The sequence below is a fragment of the Parus major genome, chromosome 8, assembly GCF_001522545.3.
Source record: "Parus major isolate Abel chromosome 8, Parus_major1.1, whole genome shotgun sequence".
Taxonomy (NCBI): domain Eukaryota; kingdom Metazoa; phylum Chordata; class Aves; order Passeriformes; family Paridae; genus Parus; species Parus major.
In genome coordinates this window covers 2,380,982-2,401,601 of record NC_031777.1, presented here as the reverse complement: position 1 = coordinate 2,401,601, position 20,620 = coordinate 2,380,982, and the positions used below count along the sequence as shown (strand labels likewise).

Genomic DNA, 20,620 nt, shown 5'->3' with positions numbered 1-20,620 from the left:
TTTAATAACCAGATCTAATTTATGCTAAAGGATTCATTAAGTGAAGAGCTGACCACCTCCTCTGTGATGGCTCAGAAAACCAAGTATAGCCTGCTTTGAATTTTTTAATGACATTATTTTTAATATCAACTAGCTCACGAAGCTTCTTCCCTTATGATTTTACAGTATTTTAATTTGAGGTCCATTTTTGGTGGCTGGAATAAATTCCAGAAGAGATGCACACCATTACATGTGCAGTTTGCAGCTCAGCTGTTAGGGTGGAAATATTCCTTTGTTTGCAAGCAGAGTTGCCTTCCTTCTTCTTCCTACAGCAATAATAAGTCCTAGGAAGGAATTTCTATGGCTGTACTTAAAGCACATAAAATCTGTACAAACAAACTTTTATTTGCCCCAAGATGGGACATAAAAGTTCATGGTGAGTAATTAATTTACTGAAAGTTTTGGTGAATGATCCAATTTACAGCTGACCCAAGGGTGGCCTTCTGTTGAGAGAAAGGGAGTTGCCCTTTGGAAAAACCTTTCCTTTGGAAAAATACCCCAATAAACACCAGGATGACGCATCAGGAGTGTAAAGATAATAATCTCTGTCCTTGCATTATGGCACTTCACAATCTGATTTTTTTTGCCTGCAGAATTTCAGTGTGCTGTGTAAAAAGCTTGGGGAAATGAAAATCTTGGTGCTGCAGATCTGTCAAGGGTATGAGAGAACTGTGATGGTTGAGTAGACAGACAAAGCTGATGGGATTTTGGAGACAGATACATGTTTTCATTATACTGACCCACTTTTTAACATTTTGAGTAGCAATAAATGGCTTTTTCTCCTTTTATTCCCTAGTGTGCCACTGGGCTTAGAAGTATCAGCAGTTACTGTCTTTATAGGAACAAGAAAACTATCTTTTAAATCTTGTTAATTTTTCATAACACAATTCTGTTGTTGTAGTCCTAGTTGAATGCTGAGTACAGGGTGTGGAAAATTAAAAAAATAAATTAGTGTATTCAAAGTGGTGCTGATGTTAAACTTGTGATCACTTGTTCAGTATTATTTGATGTGTTTAATGCCAATGATGAGCTTGATTTTTATGTCACTGACTAGATTTCAGACCCCCTCCTCATAAATCAAATTGCCTCCTCTGTAGCTAAATTGTTGAAATAACATTACTCAGATAAAGCTGTTTTGTGGCAAACAGAAGGTGATTCAGAGAACTACACCTGTGCTGATCTCATAACAAAGCTAATTAATCTTTTTTAATTAAATGCCCTTTAAAATTCAGCATGATAGAGTAGAGAATTTATTAAAAATGATTACTTTAAAAGGGCACTGCTCTAACAAAGAAAACTTTTACTGGTGTGTTCTTGCAAGGGAGTGAGTGAGCAGAGCTGCCCAGGATGCTGATCATTTGTTTATATACCACAGCTGCAGAAAATGAGAAATTAAGTGAACAGTTGAGAGGAGCACTGAGAAATGAGTGCTTGGGACAGCTTAGGAACGTAATTTGGATGTTAATTTTTCAACTTCAGGTTCTATTTTAGGTGTGCCAACATCTGAGCTCTCTGCAAACCTGAAAATGTGGCAGGAGTACATCTAGATTGCTGCTGGATTGGGCTTTGCAAGTAAAAGCAAGAGATTTGCAGGCTTCCTGTGGGTTTTTTTTTAATTCAGAACAGGGAATCCATAGGAGGATGAGGTCTGGAAGGTGCAGTATTGATCAGTCTGCTTGGCAGCCTTGTTCATGGGTAAATGGAGAATGAAATCTATAGAAAAAGAACAAAAGGAAGGTTAGGCCAGCCCTCCTTGGCAGCAATAGCTGGATGCCTTTTAGAAACAGCCTCTGTTGTCATGGAGCTCCCCAACCCAAGGCCAGGGTCTGGCACTGTGATTTTCTCATGGCAAAGCAGCCTTGGGGGGGAAATAAAAAAATAAAAGCAGTAGCCTTGGCAGCACTCATCTATTATTGCAGCTCAATGACTGAACTGGTAGGACCTGGACCAAAAAGAAACCTTTTCTTCACAGACATTCTTGATTTTTATTTTATTTTTATTTTTTTAAAAGGCTGGCAGCTACGCTGGTCTGCAAAGTATCTTTTTATAAGGTGGTATTTGACATTTGGAGAAGGATTTTAAATAGTTTATGGAGAGCTTGCTGTCCTCTGAGTCAGCAGTGTTTTGAGGTTGAGATAGAGACCTGAATTCCTAATCTCAAGGGTTTTGGAAGGGCTTCCAGTAGGAGTTGATTTGTGTTCAAAGCCCATTTTCCTCTTCTGAACTTTAGATTATGGTCAAACTGTTCAACACACACTGATTTATAATTTCTTGAACTGCTCAATAATTTACAAAACAAAATATTAATTGTATTATTTGGCATTGATTATGTTAGTTCAACTCTATGCTGCTTTACTGAGCTTTTTTGGTGTCTTAGAAGGTGCCATTTTCCTTGCACAGAGATGTTCATGCTTGACTTTATGGACAAAAAGTGTATTCTCATGCTTAAAGAGATTTTCAAATTTTTTTTAAAATTTTTTTTTTCCCCTTTGGTAGTTCCAGTGCCTGAAGTTTAAAATCTTCCTTACTGTCATTTTGTGAATGTACTGAAACATAAAAACAAGTGATGGCAGAAGAGATTTGGTGTTTCTCCAGGAGGACAGCAGTGAACTTGTGTGCTTTTATTTCTTTATGACTTACTTTTAAATGCAGGAAATTATGGTTCCCTCATGTCTAGATAAACTTTTCTCCTAGACATGGATAAACTCTTTGTGCCAGAGAATTTGGTGCTGGAAATTTCAGGTCCATCCTTAAGAAATCACCTCTGGTTTGGTACCTCCTGATTACTATTATTTGCAAAGTTTCAGGCACCTAGTGAATAAAATCTCTGCATTTTGAGCATTATAAAGCAATTTCTGCTGCTTCACCCCCCTCCCCTGTTTTTGCTTTGCTGTCGAGTCAAGGATTTGGGAGTCTTGGAGACAAGTTCAGCTCAGCCTCACTGGGACAGCCCCAGGCTGGGATGTTACAACTGCTGTGACTCTGCTGTTTGGAGTCAGCAGCCCTGAAGCAGAGTTATTTTCTGTCCCTGTGGTGCCCACCAGGAGGGATCCCTGTGGGATTGCTCATCCTTGGTCCAGAGCCCTGGAGCAGGGCTGGAATGACACCTCGAGGCTGCTGTGGTTCTCCTGCAGCGAAGAGCCCTGTCATTCCAAGGGTTTGTTTGCTCCAGGGAGGGAGGCTTCATCCTTGGGAGTAGCCACAATTATAATGATTGGATAAGAAAGGAACCCTGGGAGCCAAAGCTTGGAGTTTGGAACTGGCTTTGGAACCCTTGAGAATTCTTCTCTACAAGCCCTTGGGTAGTGGAGTTGTAAACACCAGGCATCTGTGCAGAACTGGTTATTTTCTCTCTGTTTACTCTTTAAAGCATCATCAAACTCCAAAATAAGACAGATTTTTTTTTCCAAGGTTGCCCCTACGCTGCAAATTTTGTGTTGTGTTCTTTACTCTGTCCATACCATCCCTTAAAAATGGTACTGTGGGTTTGTGGTGCTTAATATCAGAGCCAAAACAAAGAATCAGAAAAAAATCTAAATGTTGAAATTCTGTGTTTAAATATTCTCTCGAGGTTGGTTTTAACTAGAAATTAATGCTAAAATATTTCTTGGTTATGAAAGTCCAATTTGTGTATCTGATAGTGAATGAAACTTCCGTGTAGTCATTTGTCTTCTTCAATTTAATAACGTGTATTTCAAATTCTGTTTGAATCTGCATCCCTGGAAGAGTTCAAAAAACATGTGAATCTGTCACTTGGAGACATGGCTTAGTGGTGGGCTTGACAATGATTGGATTTACTCATCCTAATTCAACCTGAAGCAATTCTGTGCTTCTATGGTTCTATTTCTCAACGTTGCTGAGACCATAATAAAGTCTTAATTTTCCTGTTTGTGTTCACACTAACCCTTGCAATCTGTGAGAGTGCATGAAGATTCAGGGGCTGTAACTATGGGAGGGTATGAAGAGTCTGCTTTGCTTCAGCATTAGGAACATTTGGTTTTTGACAGTATTGAAATTGGTAATTATAGCCTGTCTTGATATTTTTTTAATTTTTTTTTACTCATTAAACTAATTTCTTAATTACTAGAAAATGCATTCTGTCTTGGAGATTCTGCACTATATTCTTTATAACAACAAGGTGAACCAAATAACTGCTTTCATTTCAAGTTTTGACTTTAATTATGGAATTGTATGTAGTTCTTGCAAAAGAATTAAAACCATTCCAGAGCAGTGGGGTGAAGGAGAATTGTGGCTTTAATCACAATCACCATAATTTAGGTATTTTCCTTTCCACTTTATTTATAATAAGTTTTTATTTTTGGGGAGGGAAGCTCCCACACAGTTTTCTGTATGGATTTTAGTTTGCTGTGATGCTATTGTTTGTATTTGAAGAATTACCCTGATGAGAAGCTGAAGCCAGTGAGTCCTCCTGAAAGATCAGGTGAAGGCTTTGGTTGAAAACTTGGTGCTTTCCCTCTGAATACAAATGTTTGCTAAGCTGCAGTAAACACTTATGGGCAGCTTTCTAAAAATGGAGTTGTGAGATCTGAAAATTATCAAAAAAGATGATGGGAACTTTATTCAGGGTGCTGTTACTGCTGATATGAGTGTGTCCCTCTCTGTGTTGGTGCAATTCCTTTTACAAGCAAATATGTATTCCCTCCAGCCCTTTGGACTTGGATGTTCTTCCTCTGCATGACAAAGATGATGGATTTACTCTGAAAAACTCTTTCCATGGCCACTTTTAAAATGAAATGAAATTAAATTTTAAAATTAAAGCCACTTTTAATATTGTTCCTGTGTTCTTCTGTTACAACTTCTTTGTTTCTTCTATTTTGTTTTGTAGACACAGATGAGGACACGGTGAAAAGATGTTTTGCCACGTTCGAAGAGAAATTCTTCCAAACCTGTGAGAAAGAACTTGCCAAAATCAACATTTTCTATTCAGGTAAGGTGCTTATTTTTGTGTGTATTTGTGGAAAATTCAACAACAGAAAAAGGGCCTGTAGGTCCCAAACTTTCAGGATAACCACAGTGGTTATACAGGTCTACCATCAGGTAATTAGAGGCCAGGTTTGTTTGGGAAACTGCTCTGGTTTAATCACAGATCTGGAGCTAAACCCTGGTATTTGGCTGGAGGGAAAATGAATGGCAGGTAATTTAATTTCTTTGAACTTTCAAGGTGTCCTGCTGAACTTTATGGAGATGCTCTTAAAACTAAAGGGCACAGTCTTCCAGTTTATCCATGTTAACAACCTCCTGGCCATGTTTTAGGTGTGCTGAGCCTCCTACCTGGTGTTCCCTGAGCTTCTGCAGGAATGGCTCTCGTGGGCTTGCCTGTCTATTGTATCTTTATCATCTTGGTGGGTGCAACAAGTTTTTAAACACTGAACTCCTACTGAAACCCCTGCAGCTTTCTGGACTACAAAAGCCAGCAGCAGTTGCCATGGGTTATGTATTTTAAGTAAAAATGTTGTGATGATAACAGTAGGGATTTCTAGGTGTCATATTTGTTTCCTCTGAGAAAGTTGCCTTCCCATCCTGTGTTTTGAAAACAACTTCAGAACGGGTTAATTGGAAATTCACCCTGTAAAATTGCTACAAAAGGCTTGGTGTGCTCTGGCTCCTCCTGCCATTACACTTCAGATGATTTTCATCCTCTTTTGGGGAGGTTTCAAATGAGGTTTCAACTAGAAAAGCATTTAAATGTAGATACAGCAATGCATTGGCTTCTATAGTTCCTCTTAACATGTTGATTTATTAACTTAGTGCTATAAACAGGATTTGCAGCACAATATGGTAGCCTGTTCTAGTTCTGATTTTAATCTGGTAACAAAAGGCACAGTTGAATTGTGCAAAATATTTTCATAACCACTGGGTGATGACTTTATTGCTGGCTCTTTTACTGCCAGCCAGGATCTGGGTTGTGAACTTGAGGATAGCTGAAAGCATGATAGATGCAGTGGCTGAGCACTGCGGCTTCCCTCTGTTCAGCTTCCATCTAGGGAAGTAAATCTCCTTTGGGCTTGGCTGTGCCTGCTCCCCCAGCTCCTTGGAGCTGAGTGAGTGTCAAAAATACCAGTTCTTTTGGTAAAATTGATATTTTTTTATTAGTTCAGAGGCATTTTTCTGCATGCAGTCCATACATACCTAACTCAGAGCACTCCTGTGTGTTGTTTCCCTGGGAGATCTTGTATTTCTATCCCAGATCTGAGGTTTTCATGCTCAGAAATTTCCTTTCTGAGCTGTATCAGATCCTGTGCACTGTGAGCTAGACTCTGTGCAGGAAGTTCTGTCAATTTAGATGCACAATACAGATTATAATTTTCCCTAATGAGGAGCTGCTGCCACACGTGCACCCACATGTACGCACCCATTCCAGCATTGTTTAAAATGGCATTAATAACATAGGGTAGGCTTGTTTTTTTCCCCAGCTACCTGTCATTTCAAAAAGTTCCAGGAGAGAATGCATGTAATTTGAAAATCTCTTGTGATAAGATTAAAATAAGTCTTTTATTTGCAGAAGAGCGACGTGACTTTCGCAGAATGGAAACCTGTTATTAGGGTTATTAGCATTGAGCTCCAGCAAGAAATGTTCCATCAGTGGTTCCTACCCTTGATCATGTCAGAAATTTGTCATGTTGGACCCTATTGTAACTCCAGGCATGTGTTGGCTTGGATTATGACCCAGCACATCCTATTTATTATAGGTTTATTGCACAGCTTATTGCAGCCCTGTCTTAACTACAGTAAATATTGTTCATTTTCAAGAAAATCCAATTCTCTGTTGATCTCTGCTTCATTTCCTCATCATCTTTCCCTAGGATGAAGGCTCCTCAGTGAGCATCACCCAGGATTGGCACAGCACAAACAACCTCAATCTCTTGGGGTGACCTGGTCCTGAACCCCAGTTCCTCCATGGATCACTCAGATCTGGAGTGATTGCTGCAAAAGCTTTTCTTTGCCCTTCCCTGTTTGTTCCCTTCAAACATTGCCTTAATTCCCCAGCCCATTATCCCAGCTCAATGGAAAGGAAAACTGCTATTAACTAAATCAGATTTAATAAACAATTTGCAATCATTTTCACAATGCTCATAAAGATCCATCCCCAACTGCAAGAAAAAAGAATGGCAGGAAATTTTTCAGATGGCTCCAGCAGAGGAATGGCTATCCAAGTGCTAAAGTTTTATCTGTGGTCAGTTTTGGTTTGTATTTGGGATTTTCTAGATAGCTTTGCTATGTTTTAAATCACCATCATCAGGATTTGGCTAAAGAGTAGCCAGCAAAATTTCCGTGGTTAATTTAGGAATGGTTTTGTTATTTGTAGGAAAACCTGGCTTTAGATTGGGAAGCCAAATATTGAACATAATATGTACAACTAGGGAAGGGAATGAATGCTAAAAGGGTCTGCCTGAAATGTGTAGCTGGCAGGAGGTTCAGGCTGTTGATCACGTCCTGAATGGTGAAACAGGCTTTGATCACACCCATGCCCATGTAAACTGGAATTTGGGGGGAAATTTTCCTGGTTCTTTAGTGCAATAGTCCTTTTTCCATCATCCTTACATGGGAACTTTCATTTAAACTTGGAAAATTAAGTCAAAAACCAACTTGGAGTTGCATAGCTGAGGTGATAACTCTTTAGGCTTTTCTGGGATCTAGCAGCTTTTTTTGGGCAAAGCTGTTGTTAAAGCACTTTGGTTGAAGTCTGCTGCTATTGGTTTTTGATTTCTCATCTTTGCCCTGAAATTAAACTTGAGCTGAAGGATCTGTGGGCATCAGGTCATGCAAAATGCTGCAACACAAGAGTGGTTCCAGTTTCTAAGCATCTTTTTTTTTTTTTACTCTCTTGAGGAACATATTTTTTAAAGTCAGTTTTCAGAATGTTAAATTAGTGGTGGATAGTGCTAAATTAGTGATAGTGATATATGTCTTTTCAATTATTTTGGAGCATGCTGCAAACTGAGAAATTAATTTCTATTCTGCTTTGCCATTTCCTTGGGCAATTCCCTAGGAGGTTTTCAGAACAGCAGCACATGTTTTGTCTTGTTTTGCTTCTGCATTGAGTCTCCATGGTAAAAAAAAAAATCATATTTTATTAAAATGAAATGATTTGTGGGTGGGATAACTGGAGTCAGTGCAGGAGAGAGAAGGTGGTGAAAGGATGGCTGTTTCTCAGGAGTGACATTTTTTTATGGATAGCTGCAGTCATAAATATTTCAAGGCATCATATTTTCTTTAAATATTGTATTATTAGGCTGATGGATTTTAGTACTTTTCTGGACACAGGGACAATGGAACAGTGCTCTCAATTGAAAATATAAGTTTAAACTCTTCTGTATCTACTGATTTGATTTAAAAGATATCTCAGTGCATCACAGATGGTTTAATAGATGTTTCCAATATAGAGAATGAACTTGTGAGCTTTATGTGAAGGCTTTTGATTTGAACAGATTTCTGTTCCTTCCTCCCAAGGGAGCTCCCAAAGTGAGGAGGGATTATTGTTTTTGCAGTCTGATCTTGTTGTGGTAAATATGATGTGGTTATAGGCTGTGGGCAGACAATTCTCACTGTGGGCTGCATTGCCTCTGTTTGGTGGAGCTGTGGAAGTTGTCAGAGAGGAGTTGCCCTTTCCTGCATTTTAAATCTTCCTCTTTTATTAAAGTTTGTAAGTGAAAAAATTTGAGTTTCAGGCTCCTTTCCTGTCTGGAAAGGCGTTCTCCTTCTGGCAAATACCTCATGCACTGTAAAATAATTTTTAGAGTAGTTTTAAAATCAGGCAGAATTGAGTAAGACAAAGGAAAAGGAAGAGTAAACCTTACATCTGTGTGGGGAGCAATTGAGAATTGTTATGTAAGATACCAAATGAAGAGAATTATATTGAAATCCAGGAGGCTGTTGGGGCAGAGCTTTGGGTAGCAGAGGGACCTTGTGGCTCTGTGGTTTCTGGTGCAGTGCTGGGTGTCCTGCTGGGTGGAGGTGGCTCCAAAGCTGTGAACCTGGTCAACATCTCCTGGCCAACACCAACACCCGTGGTCCGTGACCCTGCTTATCAACAGAGATGCCAAAGCTGTGACTGAAGCTTAGCAGGGGGAAAAAAAGCCTGGAAGGAACCAGTTGTACAGAACAAAGAGAATGAAAACAGTCTTAACTATGCTGGTTTTAGCTTTAAAAGATTGTTATTTAGCCAAAAATATTATTTTCTGAGAGTACATAAAGCAGCATGTTTAAAGGAACACCTTCTTCGTGCTTGAGGTGTGAGGAAGAGAGACAGACCTGTTCTGAAAGCACATCAAAATGACATTTAAGTGCAGGCTGATGGCCTCTTTAACCAGTAAATAAAGAGGCAATGCTTCTAAAGTGAGGAAAAGAGGGATAAATTATTCCAGCTGATCGTGTACAGCAGCCAGCAGTGTTGTAACTCCTGATCAAAGCAGAGCTGTGTTTGTCTGTCACTGGGAGCTTGGCAGAGGGGCCGTGCTGCTCTCTGAGCAACAAAATCCAGTGTCACATTTGAAGTGTGGGGTTTGTCTTCTTTGATTTCCCTACTGTCACATGAAAAGATAGTAAACACGTAGTCAGTAGTGGGTGCACAGATCTCAAAAATGCTTTGCTTACTCACTGCCATGTTTCATAATATTGTCTAACAGGATCTTTCTCTAATGCTTCTGGTGCACTCGGTTTATTTGGGATGGAGAAGCAGCTTTTCTGTTGTGCTCAGAGCAGATGTGTGGTCAGTGCTTTGGTATTTAGATGAGACCCTCTCTGCCTTGCTGCCTCCAGCCAGAGTGGGGACACCTGCCCTGCTGTCCTTGGGCTGTCCCCAGGTACAGGCTGGGCTTCTTCCATCCCTGTATTTCTGTGCTGCTGGACTAAGCATCCTCTAGGCATCAAAGCTGGGATGGAAGTTGGGAGGTCTCAGTTCCTGGCTAATGCTGCTTTAGTCTGTGCTGAAGGGACAGCACCTTCATTTTGACCGTATTATTTTTATTCTTTTTTCTTGAGAACTTGTGTGTTTTATGTAGGTTTAATGAGGAAAGCTTCCTCCTCTACTCTGCTCTTGTGAGACCACATCTAGAGTTCTGCAACCAGGTCCAGGGCTCACAGCACAAGAAGGACATGGACCCATTAAAGTGGGTCCAGAGGACATGGAGCATCTCTGCTCAGAGACAGCCTGAGAGAGCTGGGGGTGTTCAGCCTGGAGAAGAGGAGGCTCCAGGGAGAATTCAGAGCCCTTGCCTGTGCCTAAAGGGTCCAAGAGAGCTGGAGAGGGACTCTGGGCAAGGGCTTGGAGTGGCAGGACGAGGGGGAATGGCTTCAGAGTGACAGAGGGCAGGTTTGAATTAGACTTTAAGAAGAAATTCTTCCCTGTGAGGGTGCTGAGACCCTGGCATAGGTTTGCTTGGAGAAGCTGTGGCTGCCCCATCCCTGGAAGTGTTCAAAGGCCAGGTTGGACAAGGAACACGTGGGAGGTGTCCCTGCCAATGTCAGGGGGTTGAAATGAGATAGTCTTTAACCCAAACCAGTCTGTGATTCCATCCTGGGAAAAGAGAAACACCCAGAGCTGTTGAATTTACTGCTCGATGGGGCAAAGCCGTGCACTACGGTGCGTTCTACCCACAGGCACGCTACTTGAGGAACAGATGCAGCATTTTTAGGGCTGGGTGGGCCACGTGTGACCCTCCCACTTGACTTTCCCCTCTCCCTGCCCGCAGAGAAGCTTGCAGAAGCGCAGCGCAGGTTCACCACCCTCCGGACCGAGCTGCAATCCACCTTGGACGCGCAGAAGGAGGCCAGCGGGGCCTCCACGCTGCAGCGGCGCCGAAAGCCCGTCTTCCACCTGTCCCACGAGGAGCGTGTCCAGCACAGGAACATCAGAGACCTGAAATTGGCCTTCAGCGAGCTCTACCTCAGCCTCATCTTACTGCAGAACTATCAGGTACCCACAAAGAGCGGCGCTTTTGCAGAGGCCTGTCCGGAAATGGTTCTGTGCTTTGTGTTGTCCTTGAGTTGCCTCGCTCTGTTTTTCATTTGTTTCTTCCTTTTTCGAGGGGCCCCTAAACACTTCCAAAGAAAAGGCAGGTGGCAGTGGACTTCTGGTTGCTTTTAATGGAGCTAGAAGTGCTAAGATGACCTGCAGAAGGATTTTTCCTCCTTCCTTTTCTGGGCTGGCTGACCCCAGCACCTTTAATCCAGGCAGGATCTCTTCCTTCTGTGGTGTGTTGTTCTATGCAGGGCAGGTTGGGGAAGAAGTTCTTTTATCTAATATTTGTCCTGAAACTTGAAATCCCAATGTACTGTTTCCTTTTGGTGTTGCCATGGTAGTGGCTGTGACCTTGCTGTATCAGAATTTCTTGCTAAAACATCAATTAAAAAAAAAGATATATTTTGATTTCTGCAGGATACAAGGATCATTTGCCTTGAGGTATAAAAACAAACGAATCTTTAGTTGTACTTGGATTTTTGGCTTGGTAAATATTGCAGCCGCTGATCTTGTTCCAAAAATCTTGAAATAAAAATCTCAAACTGTTAATACATTTTTGGCTGGGCTACCTCTTCTGGAGTTAAATTCTCTGAAATGCTTTTAGGTGTTTTACTTTGAGGGGTTTTAGCTTGTTAAAGAAGAATGTTGGAGCTTAAATTGACTATTTAGATCTTTGACAGATCTTTGCTGCAGAATTTTACTAAACAAAATTCAGAGTCAGAATAAATTGAATACCACTCTGCTGTATGGACAGAACTTATTCTCCCAAAATTCTGAGTATTTGTACCTCTCCTACAGTGGTGTTGTCTTTGAGCTTGTGTCTGGAAACTCTGAGTTTCTTAAGAAATCTCTTTAACTATTAGTGGCAGTTCCTAGTTCAAATTCCTGGGAAAGGTGGAATATCTGTATCTTTTTAGGACTGGAGTGAGGCAGCATCACCTGCTGTGATTTCTTCACATACATTTATTTTCTTTTTTTTAACAGAAGACAGCTATACTTTTAATTACAAAAAATCAATTCTGAGGCTTGATGAAGAATTGAAATAGTTAACTAGGGGCTGATGTGGGTTTTCCTTTGGGAAATCTTTTCCTACTGTTCCTTGGTGAAGAAAGGCAGCTTGCACACTGATATTTTTGCTTTTTGCTACCATGAGTCCAGACCCACTGTAAGTCTGCTAAATATTGATCTAAAGCCCATCTGGTTTTAATAGCTTTCACACTTTGCAGAGGCAGCAGAGCTGCTCTACAACAGAACTCCAGACAGAGAATGAGAAAAATTCCTTCAAATTGGTATTGAAGTTGAGGACAAGGAATACAAACACAAGAACAGAAATAAAACTAAATCCCAGAGTACTACTGTTGTTAATTACTCCTGAGCTTAGAATATGAGAAATATTTAAGCTCTTGCAGTTTTGGAGAGAAGAAAAAACAATAACCTGGTGGGAGGATGATGTACCTGATGTACCTTCATGTAGGAGATAAAAAGAAATCATCAGCAGCATTATAAATATCAAACTGGCTTTGATGAAATGCTGATGCCTTGAGTTGGGTTACTGAGGAAGGAAAATCCACCTGAAGCAAATTCCTCAGCCTCTTAGGACTGAGCAAATGCATTCATTCCTGAGGTACACAAACCAAACATGAAATGAAACTAAAAGGAATCTCCAGGGCAGCTCTTACATGTTTAACTTCTCAAGGATTAAACTTTTGATAAAATTAATATATTAATTTATTGTTACCAGCCATTCTAGATTGTGTATGTACATAAAAACACGATTTATTTGAAATGCTGTGTTTTGGGACAAACAGATGCTGAGAAATTAAGCATATATTTAGTTACTTATTCTGTATATAATATAGTGCATTTATTGGGTGAATAATTGAGGCTGAACCAGCTTTATTAAATTACCTTGCTGGTGCATTTCCTAGTATATATGAGCAAAGATTTTTGAATCCATTGTTTGATTCTACTTGATGTTACATTATATTATTGCCTAAGTTGTACTGTTTGTTGTTTGTGGAGGTGTTTGTTTTGTTTGTTTTTTTTTTTGGAGGGGGAAGGGGTGTTTTTGTGTGTGTGTTGGTTTTTTGGGTTTTGTGGTAATTTTTTTGTTTGGTTGTATTTTGATTTTTAACAAAATGAAGCAGAAATGGAGGTCAGGCTTGGAGAAGGCTCTTTGCCAAATAAAAGCAGCAAGAATAGCAAAATATCAGACTGCATAAATGATGTTTGTTGTGTTCCATAGTCCCATCACTGTCTGTTCCTTGTCAGAAGCATCACTGTTGACCAACAGGGCTTTTATCATGCACTTTGAGGTTGCACAATTTCTGCAGTCAGAGGATGAAAGACCCCTGGAGAGGTTTTAGGGTGCCTGGTATAAACATATCCCAACCAGCCAGGGCACCCCAAATTTAGGCTGGGATTTTATCCATGGCAGATGAAGTGATTTTATTTCAGGCCACAGAAAGATTCCTGACCAAAATCATCCTTTTGTTGCAGTTTTTCATGTGAAATTTCTGCTCTCTTTGGGCTGGAATGTTGAATTTTCCAGTAGAAAGTAATTAAAGTCTCTTGTCTGCAATAAGGCAGGTCATTAATGCTTTGGCTTCCTGCTCCAGTCTCCCCAGCCTCATTTCCCACCTGGATGGGAGGGTCTGGCATTAAATCACTCTGAGCATAATTACATTGAAAATAATTTCAGTGAGTAGTTGGTGCCTCTCCCCAGGGCATTGGATTTTGCTGTTTTCTCTGGTTTTCTTCCCAATCTGCTCTCTAAGTCTTTTTCAGAAGTGACTCTTGCCACAGTCTCTCCATGTTTCTGCTGTTGCTTGAATGAAACATTTGAGTTTTTTTAGGCAGCACCTGCTGCAGAATGAAATGCAGGACTGCAAATACATCCTGCCACAGCAATTGCTGCTGTGTGGTGAGCTTTGCCTGCCTTAGATACTGTGCATGGGTGTTGAATCAGGGATCATCTCTAACCTGGAAATCAACAGTTGTTTTTTGTTTTAAGCACTGTGTGCTTGTCTCTGCAGACTGGAGAGTTACATCTCCCACTTCTGCAAGCCTAAGCTGGTTTTGCAGTCATTGTGCAATATACTCTGTGAAAAAACATGCTGCTGTGGGGATGCACTTGTCTGGATTTAATCTGCAGCACTGACAACTGTCATACAAAGATTTCCCTTCTATAATGAATTTAACTGGAGGACTTGATTTGAAACCAGTGTAAAGTTTAAAGAAGTCCGTGGCTCAGATTTTTCAGGAGGGAAAACCCCTTAAGGGTTATTTGTCTTCAAGGTAGCATTAGGTCACTCCTTGCATAAAAGAGGAAGGTGGAAACGATCTGGCTTTTCAGGAAATAATAAGGTTTAGGTAGCTCCTTTTTTATGCCCTTGAGTCCCACATTTTTAAAATAAAGTCAGAACTCAGAAACTTCCTGACAAGAAATACAGTAGTTTTGATTCTTATTAACGATTCCTTTCTCGCTAGCACTGGAGAGAGAATAATTTCTCTTTCTTGGGAGCTGCCTGGGGTTTAAAAGCCCTTTTTTCCCTTGTCTGCAGAACCTGAACTTCACCGGCTTCCGCAAGATCCTGAAGAAGCATGACAAGAACCTGGAGACGGCGCGGGGGGCGGAGTGGAGGGTGGCCGAGGTGGAGGTGGCTCCTTTCTACACCTGCAAGAAGATCAACCAGCTTATCTCTGAAACAGAGGTGAAGAGGCTGGCCTGGGCACTGCTCCTCTTCTTGCTAGCAAAAAAACCAGGCTTTTGGTCACTGCTGGTTTCTGGAAGTGTTCAAGCACAGGTTGGGTGGAGCTCTGAGCAAACCTGCTTTAGGGGAAAGCGCCCCTGCCCATGGCAGGGAGTTGGAACAAGATCTTCAGGTCCAACCCAAACTATTCTATGTAATTTCCAGTGTTTTGCCCTCTCTATAGCTTTTATTTACCACCAAGATGGCTAAGAATTGATTTTGAAATGCCACTGACTGACATAAATACGAGTCTGTTCTCCTCAGCTGGTAACTTTTCCCTTGGCAAAGCCTCGTGCAGCCTCAACTTGTGCCATGAGGGAACTTGGTGCAGCATGGTGAGCTTTTCATGTCTTTGTATTAAAAGAATACCAGGCCAGGGCTCATTTGTAGCATGGAAACCAACCTTTAATTTTGCTTTTACCACCTGCTCATCACTCAGATGAGCTTCAGTTGTGTGTGTCTTTGTCTCCTTAGGAAGTGGTGACCAACGAGTTGGAAGATGGAGACAGGCAGAAGGCAATGAAACGTTTGCGAGTTCCACCCTTAGGAGCAGCTCAGGTGAGGAATGAAGGTTTGTGGAGAGAAGCTGCTCCTCCAACTTGTCAAGGTGCCAAATCAGATTCAACATCTGAAGGAAACAGTGGAAATAATTGATGTGAGCGTGCATGGGGCAGGGCCAGATAATCTGCTTTAGTTCCGGAAGGTTTGGAAATAGGTTGCTACTCCTAATGCATGCAGACAAGGTAATGAAGGGAGGAGATAAATGGTAAAAGGAAATTTGTGCTAATAAAAGCATATGCTTAGTGTTTGTGTGGTCTGGAATATTTTTCAGGGGGCTCTGAGATGCCCAAGCTCTGTTTCAACATGTCAAGATTATTACACAGCATTTTCAGTTTAAAAAACCTCACTTCAAGAGCATAATCAGGGATCAGGAGCTTGTGTTTCTGATATTAAGTTTGCTCTGCAAACTAATCTGATTCTGCTGATAACCTGTTTACTTCACCTTAATTCTGCCATGGCTTTGTTCACAGCCTGTACCAGCCTGGACTACATTCAGGGTTGGATTGTTCTGCGGGTTGTTCATTGCACTGAATGTCACTGTCATACTTTCAGGTAGGTGTCCTGCCATGCCTCAGTTTGGGTGTATTCTCCTCACTTTGGGAGGGCCAGGACCTGGATATTCTGGGTTAAATCAGAGCCATATCACATTGGTGTGAACTACTAGTTCTGCTCAGCAGTTATGGTTTTTCTCATGTTGTGCATGAAAATTTTGAGCACAAAAATCTGGTTTCATCCTTGTTTTTGGAGGGATATTCTGAGGGTACAACATCTACATGTAAAAACAGATTTTTGTTATCATTCTGGGAGCACACAGCCTGTGCCCACCTTGAGACAGGTGCTTGTAGAACTTGAGCTTTGCATGGTGTTAACTCCTTAAAGAAATGACCACACACAGAACCATGTGACCACAGTTGGAATGGAAATTGGGAATTCATGTGGAAATTCCTAGGATTTCAATGCCTGGAGTCTGCTAATGAAATTAATTGACTTTTCTTTATTGGCAGATGTTGGCAAGATTGTTTAAAATCACCGTACAGTTGATGGGTGCCTCTCTCAGGCCCTGGCTTTATTCTGCTTTGTGCCTTGTGAGTTTGGTCCCTGATTAGAGTAAGAACCACGTTAGTGCTGCAGATCCAGACACAGAGCTTAATCACAAGCGGCTTTACTAATTGTGTGTGTGATTTCTGGAGTGTTGTAACTTGCTTAAGCAGTACAAAGGAAGAAGCTTAACAAATCAACTTACGAGCTCTTGCATTAGGGAAAGCCCATGTCTGTGTTTTTATGACTTAAAAGAATTTTTAATCGGATGTTTCTGTAATTGGATCCAGCCATCTCTTGGGATAAAATGCCTCTGTTTGAGGAATTGTTTGCAGTGCTTCTCATTTGGTCTTCCCATGGTAGAGGCATGAAGTTGACCCATCTGCATGAAGGCACTGTTTAATCTGTAGAAACTGTTCTTTATTCATCCTTTCTGCTACTTAAGTGTTTGATCTCTGTGTGAGATGCAAATATGATTGAAGCCAGTTGTGTTTGCTTTCCCTCTCGGTGCTAAGAATGAAAAAGTGACGCAGTTGTGAGAAGGAATTCATAAAAATGATTATATCTCTAAAGCAGGTGTTACTAACTCAGTGTGGGTAATAGGTGTGTTGTATCAGCAGGCATGATCTGATAGCTGAACATTACTGCAGATATTGGGCAAAAACCTGGATTCTGAGTGCAAAGTAGGTGTTTTTAATTGGCTCATATTTTGCTGACCTCTCAGCTTCTTTTTCCAAATTGTTTTGTGATTTGATCAGCTAAGGCAGGATTTTAGTGTTCTATGTGGAGAATTTGTGAAGCAGCATCAGAACACAGTTTCTGTCAGTAACCCAGTGCTGTAGTGCCTGATTTGAAAACTACAGCAGCAGCGTTTTACAGAGATGATTTCATCATCACTTGGGGTCTGTTAAAGGCTGCAGAGCTACAAGTGGATCCCAGGAGGGTGTCACCCTGAAGAGGACAAGTTCTGAGGCTTCACTCTTTCTGTATGGGCTTCCCTAGGTGCCAAGCTAACGTGTAAGTGAGGTTGGAATTTCACAGAAATGTGCATTCTCTTTATTAACCAGAAACCTGCTAGGTTTCATGCAGAATCTCAAGCCGTAGCCGTGGTCCTACTCTTGTTTGAGAATTAGGCTGCCATTAAACTTGTCACCAGGAATATTTTCACTTCTTAGTCAGTATTCTTGGGGCCACTCTGCCCTCTTTGGAGTTTTGACCAGATGACCCATTGGGGTTCCCTCCAATCTTACCCATTTTGTAATTTCCCTTGGTTTTCAGGTAAAAATTTGAAAATCTTTTTTTTACAATTCCACATTTAAGACTCATTTCTTTCAGCTTTTTTGGGGTTGTGTAATTTCTGTCCAAAAATTGCCTCTGTTTTGCCTGAATCCAAGAATCTTGTTTTAAATTTAAAGCAGCAGTTCTGGAGTCATTGTTACTTGCACAGCTTTTTCTCTCTAAGTTATGTAGTGTAAAGTTGTAGCTGATGGACACATGAGATTCCCTGTGGATTTGCTTTCTCTGAGAAAAAGTTTGAAAAACTTGGGACTGTAATTTAGGCAGGTCTGTGGGAATAAATTCTCAGCCTCAGCTCTGTAAAGTGCACCTTCTTTCTTTTACCTCTCTTTGAAAGAATGTGGGTGAGAAACTCAATGAAACTAAAACTGAGGACTGAAGAACTGTATTTTATTTTCCTTTTCTCATCAAACCTGAGTCTAGTGACCAGGGGAGACAGTCCTTTGCAAAGAGGTTTATGCTGGAGAAAGGTGCTGCTGAATAAGGCTGTTAGTTGTTTAAAATGAAGCACATTTGTTTCCAAACAAGAAAAAAACTGAACAAAGGAAGCAACAAGCTTTCCAGCACTGCTGTCTTGTGCTGGGATTTCTGTTTGGGTGGGGCTGGGTGTTGTAATGCTGCCATGAATATGTATTGCATTACCATTGTACTGAGTTCGGTGATTAGGTGGGTTTAGAATTGTTTTAAATGCTGTAAATGGTTCCTCTTGGTTTTGTGGGGAGCTGAAGTGTTTGTGTATCTGTCTGTTGGGATTTCATCTCTATTAAATCAGAATATTTAAGTGCCTCTAGTCAGATTTATGCTGGCGCTGTCCCTTGTGCCTGTGGTGTGAGGCAGGGACGCTGCTAATGATTACAGCAGCTGGAAAGGGAATTTTCTCCAGAATACTCCTAAATCCTGTGACAGGCTGGGCCAAAAGTCCTCCACTTGCTGGAACATGCAGTTGTGTACACATGTACCCCATTTTTTCAGGGTACAGCCAAACATCTGAGAACCAGGATAAAGCCTTGCTTTGTGACACGACCTCTGTTATCCCTAAAATCCTTCCCTTTTTTTTTGGTCTTTGCCAGGTGTGGCTTTTATAGATGGACCAAATGTGTGGCCACTGGTGAGAATCTATCGAGGTGGCTTTCTCCTGATAGAATTCCTCTTTCTCCTGGGTATCAACACATATGGCTGGAGACAGGCTGGAGTCAACCACGTCCTCATCTTCGAACTCAATCCCCGCAGCAACTTGTCCCATCAACATCTCTTTGAGGTGAGCAGGAGGGATTGTAGGAGTGCCTGAGCCATGCTGAGGATCAGCAGGATAAATCCTGTGCTGTTTCCTGGCAAGGACTCCTAATACAATTAGAAGAGGAAGTTGCTGAAGTCTGATTAGATTACAGGATTGAGCACTGCTCTCCCTTTTCTTCTAATGAGAACACATTGTAGGTTTCAGGGCTGTGTTTTCATTAAGTGTCTGTGTGGTTTGTTATTTTTTTTCCCTGCAGATTGCTGGTTTCCTGGGCGTTTTGTGGTGCCTGAGCCTGCTGGCATGTATATATGGTCAATTCACCTACATCCCCATGCAGGTGAACCCACTCATCTTGTATGGCTTCATGTTGCTTTTTCTCATCAACCCTACCAAAACCTTATATTACAAGTCCCGTTTCTGGCTGCTCAAACTATTGGTAAGTGTCAAAGCTGGTTGAAATAAATAATTCTGTGGCTGAGCAGTAGGTGTGAAGTGTGTGCAAGTGTCACTAACTCTCAGAAAAGAGGGTTGCTGGGGGATGCTTACACCACTGTGATTTATAGAGCACACCTGATCAGGTGTTGACTGCAGACAGTTTTTGAGGATGGGTTTGCAGAGGCTTATTCTGCTTCCTGTACCAGTTGACTTGTTAACTATAGACAGCTGCTTAAAAACTTCTGCATGTATGGAAACCCTTGGATGTCATTGCTTGTTTATTCTTTAACCTGGTGAAACAGATTGATTAGAGGTCCAGTGCTCTGAGGCAAGGCTGCATGGATGCTCCTCAGCCCAAACTGGGATAGTGCCAACATGGAGAGGGTTCACTGATGGAGAGGGAACCTTTGGAAAAGTTACTGCCTATAAAATTATGTTCTTGGGTGGGGTTTTTTCTGTTTGTTCTCTTAAGCTTTTTGTTTGAGACCGAGCTCTTTATTTTCCTGTAAGATAAGTCTGGTAAATTCAATGTAAATATGTGTGCTGCTTCAGTGTTCCAGTTATTGGTGGGAGCTCTGAAAGAACAGTTTTCAGACTTGCTGGGTGACTCATGAGTGTCTTCCCAAATGGCTGTTTCATATGCTCTTCCCCACCTTGTGCACCCTTCTAAATTGGCTTTAATCAAGCTGGTTCCCCTGGTACCTTCTTCTTGCTGGCACTGCTCTGAGAGCTCTGGGCAGAAGAGGGTTTAGCTGGCTGGTTTTCTTCATTTTAATGCCAATTAAAACAATTAACTTTATCTGGAACACGGCAAAGATGAGACACAGCATCGTGCTTTGAGGATGTGCGTGCAGGTATACACACGGTGAATTAACCTCTGTGTGCTCACCTCTGTTACTTGATTTGCTGCCTTGCTGCTATCCCAGCTTCTTCCTTTGTGCCTTCCAGCACTCAGCCATCCCTCACAGAGGTACCTTTAGTCCCAAGCCTCATTAGTCTGACTGCTGTCCCCTGGTGAGAGGGGAAGCACTGGATGTGCTTTAACCACAGGAGAAATATCTGTGCTAATTTACCTTAATATCTTGCCAGGGTGAGATTCTCAGTCTCCACAGAGCTGTTTGCAGCTCCTGCCCTGTCCCAGCCATCTCCAGAATGTGCTGCAGCCTGAGATAGAGTTGTAGAAACATGGAATGGTCTGAGCTAGAAGGGATCTTAAGTTCCAACCCCTCTGCCACAGGCAGGGACATTTTCCATGAAGCTCTGAGCCTCATCCAACCTGAC

At 41.4% G+C, this 20,620-nt stretch overlaps 1 protein-coding gene across 1 annotated transcript in view; it reads left to right on the top strand.

The window, feature by feature from the left end:
- The window catches only part of XPR1 (xenotropic and polytropic retrovirus receptor 1), a 108,393-nt gene that overhangs the window by 62,453 nt on the left and 25,320 nt on the right, over nt 1–20,620 (top strand). Inside the window, exons 3-9 of the mRNA XM_019007668.1 lie at nt 4,886–4,987; nt 10,752–10,975; nt 14,584–14,733; nt 15,247–15,330; nt 15,804–15,885; nt 18,738–18,925; nt 19,161–19,340. Of these exons, the coding sequence (XP_018863213.1) occupies nt 4,886–4,987; nt 10,752–10,975; nt 14,584–14,733; nt 15,247–15,330; nt 15,804–15,885; nt 18,738–18,925; nt 19,161–19,340 (1,010 nt within the window). The remainder of the gene's footprint in view (nt 1–4,885; nt 4,988–10,751; nt 10,976–14,583; nt 14,734–15,246; nt 15,331–15,803; nt 15,886–18,737; nt 18,926–19,160; nt 19,341–20,620) is intronic.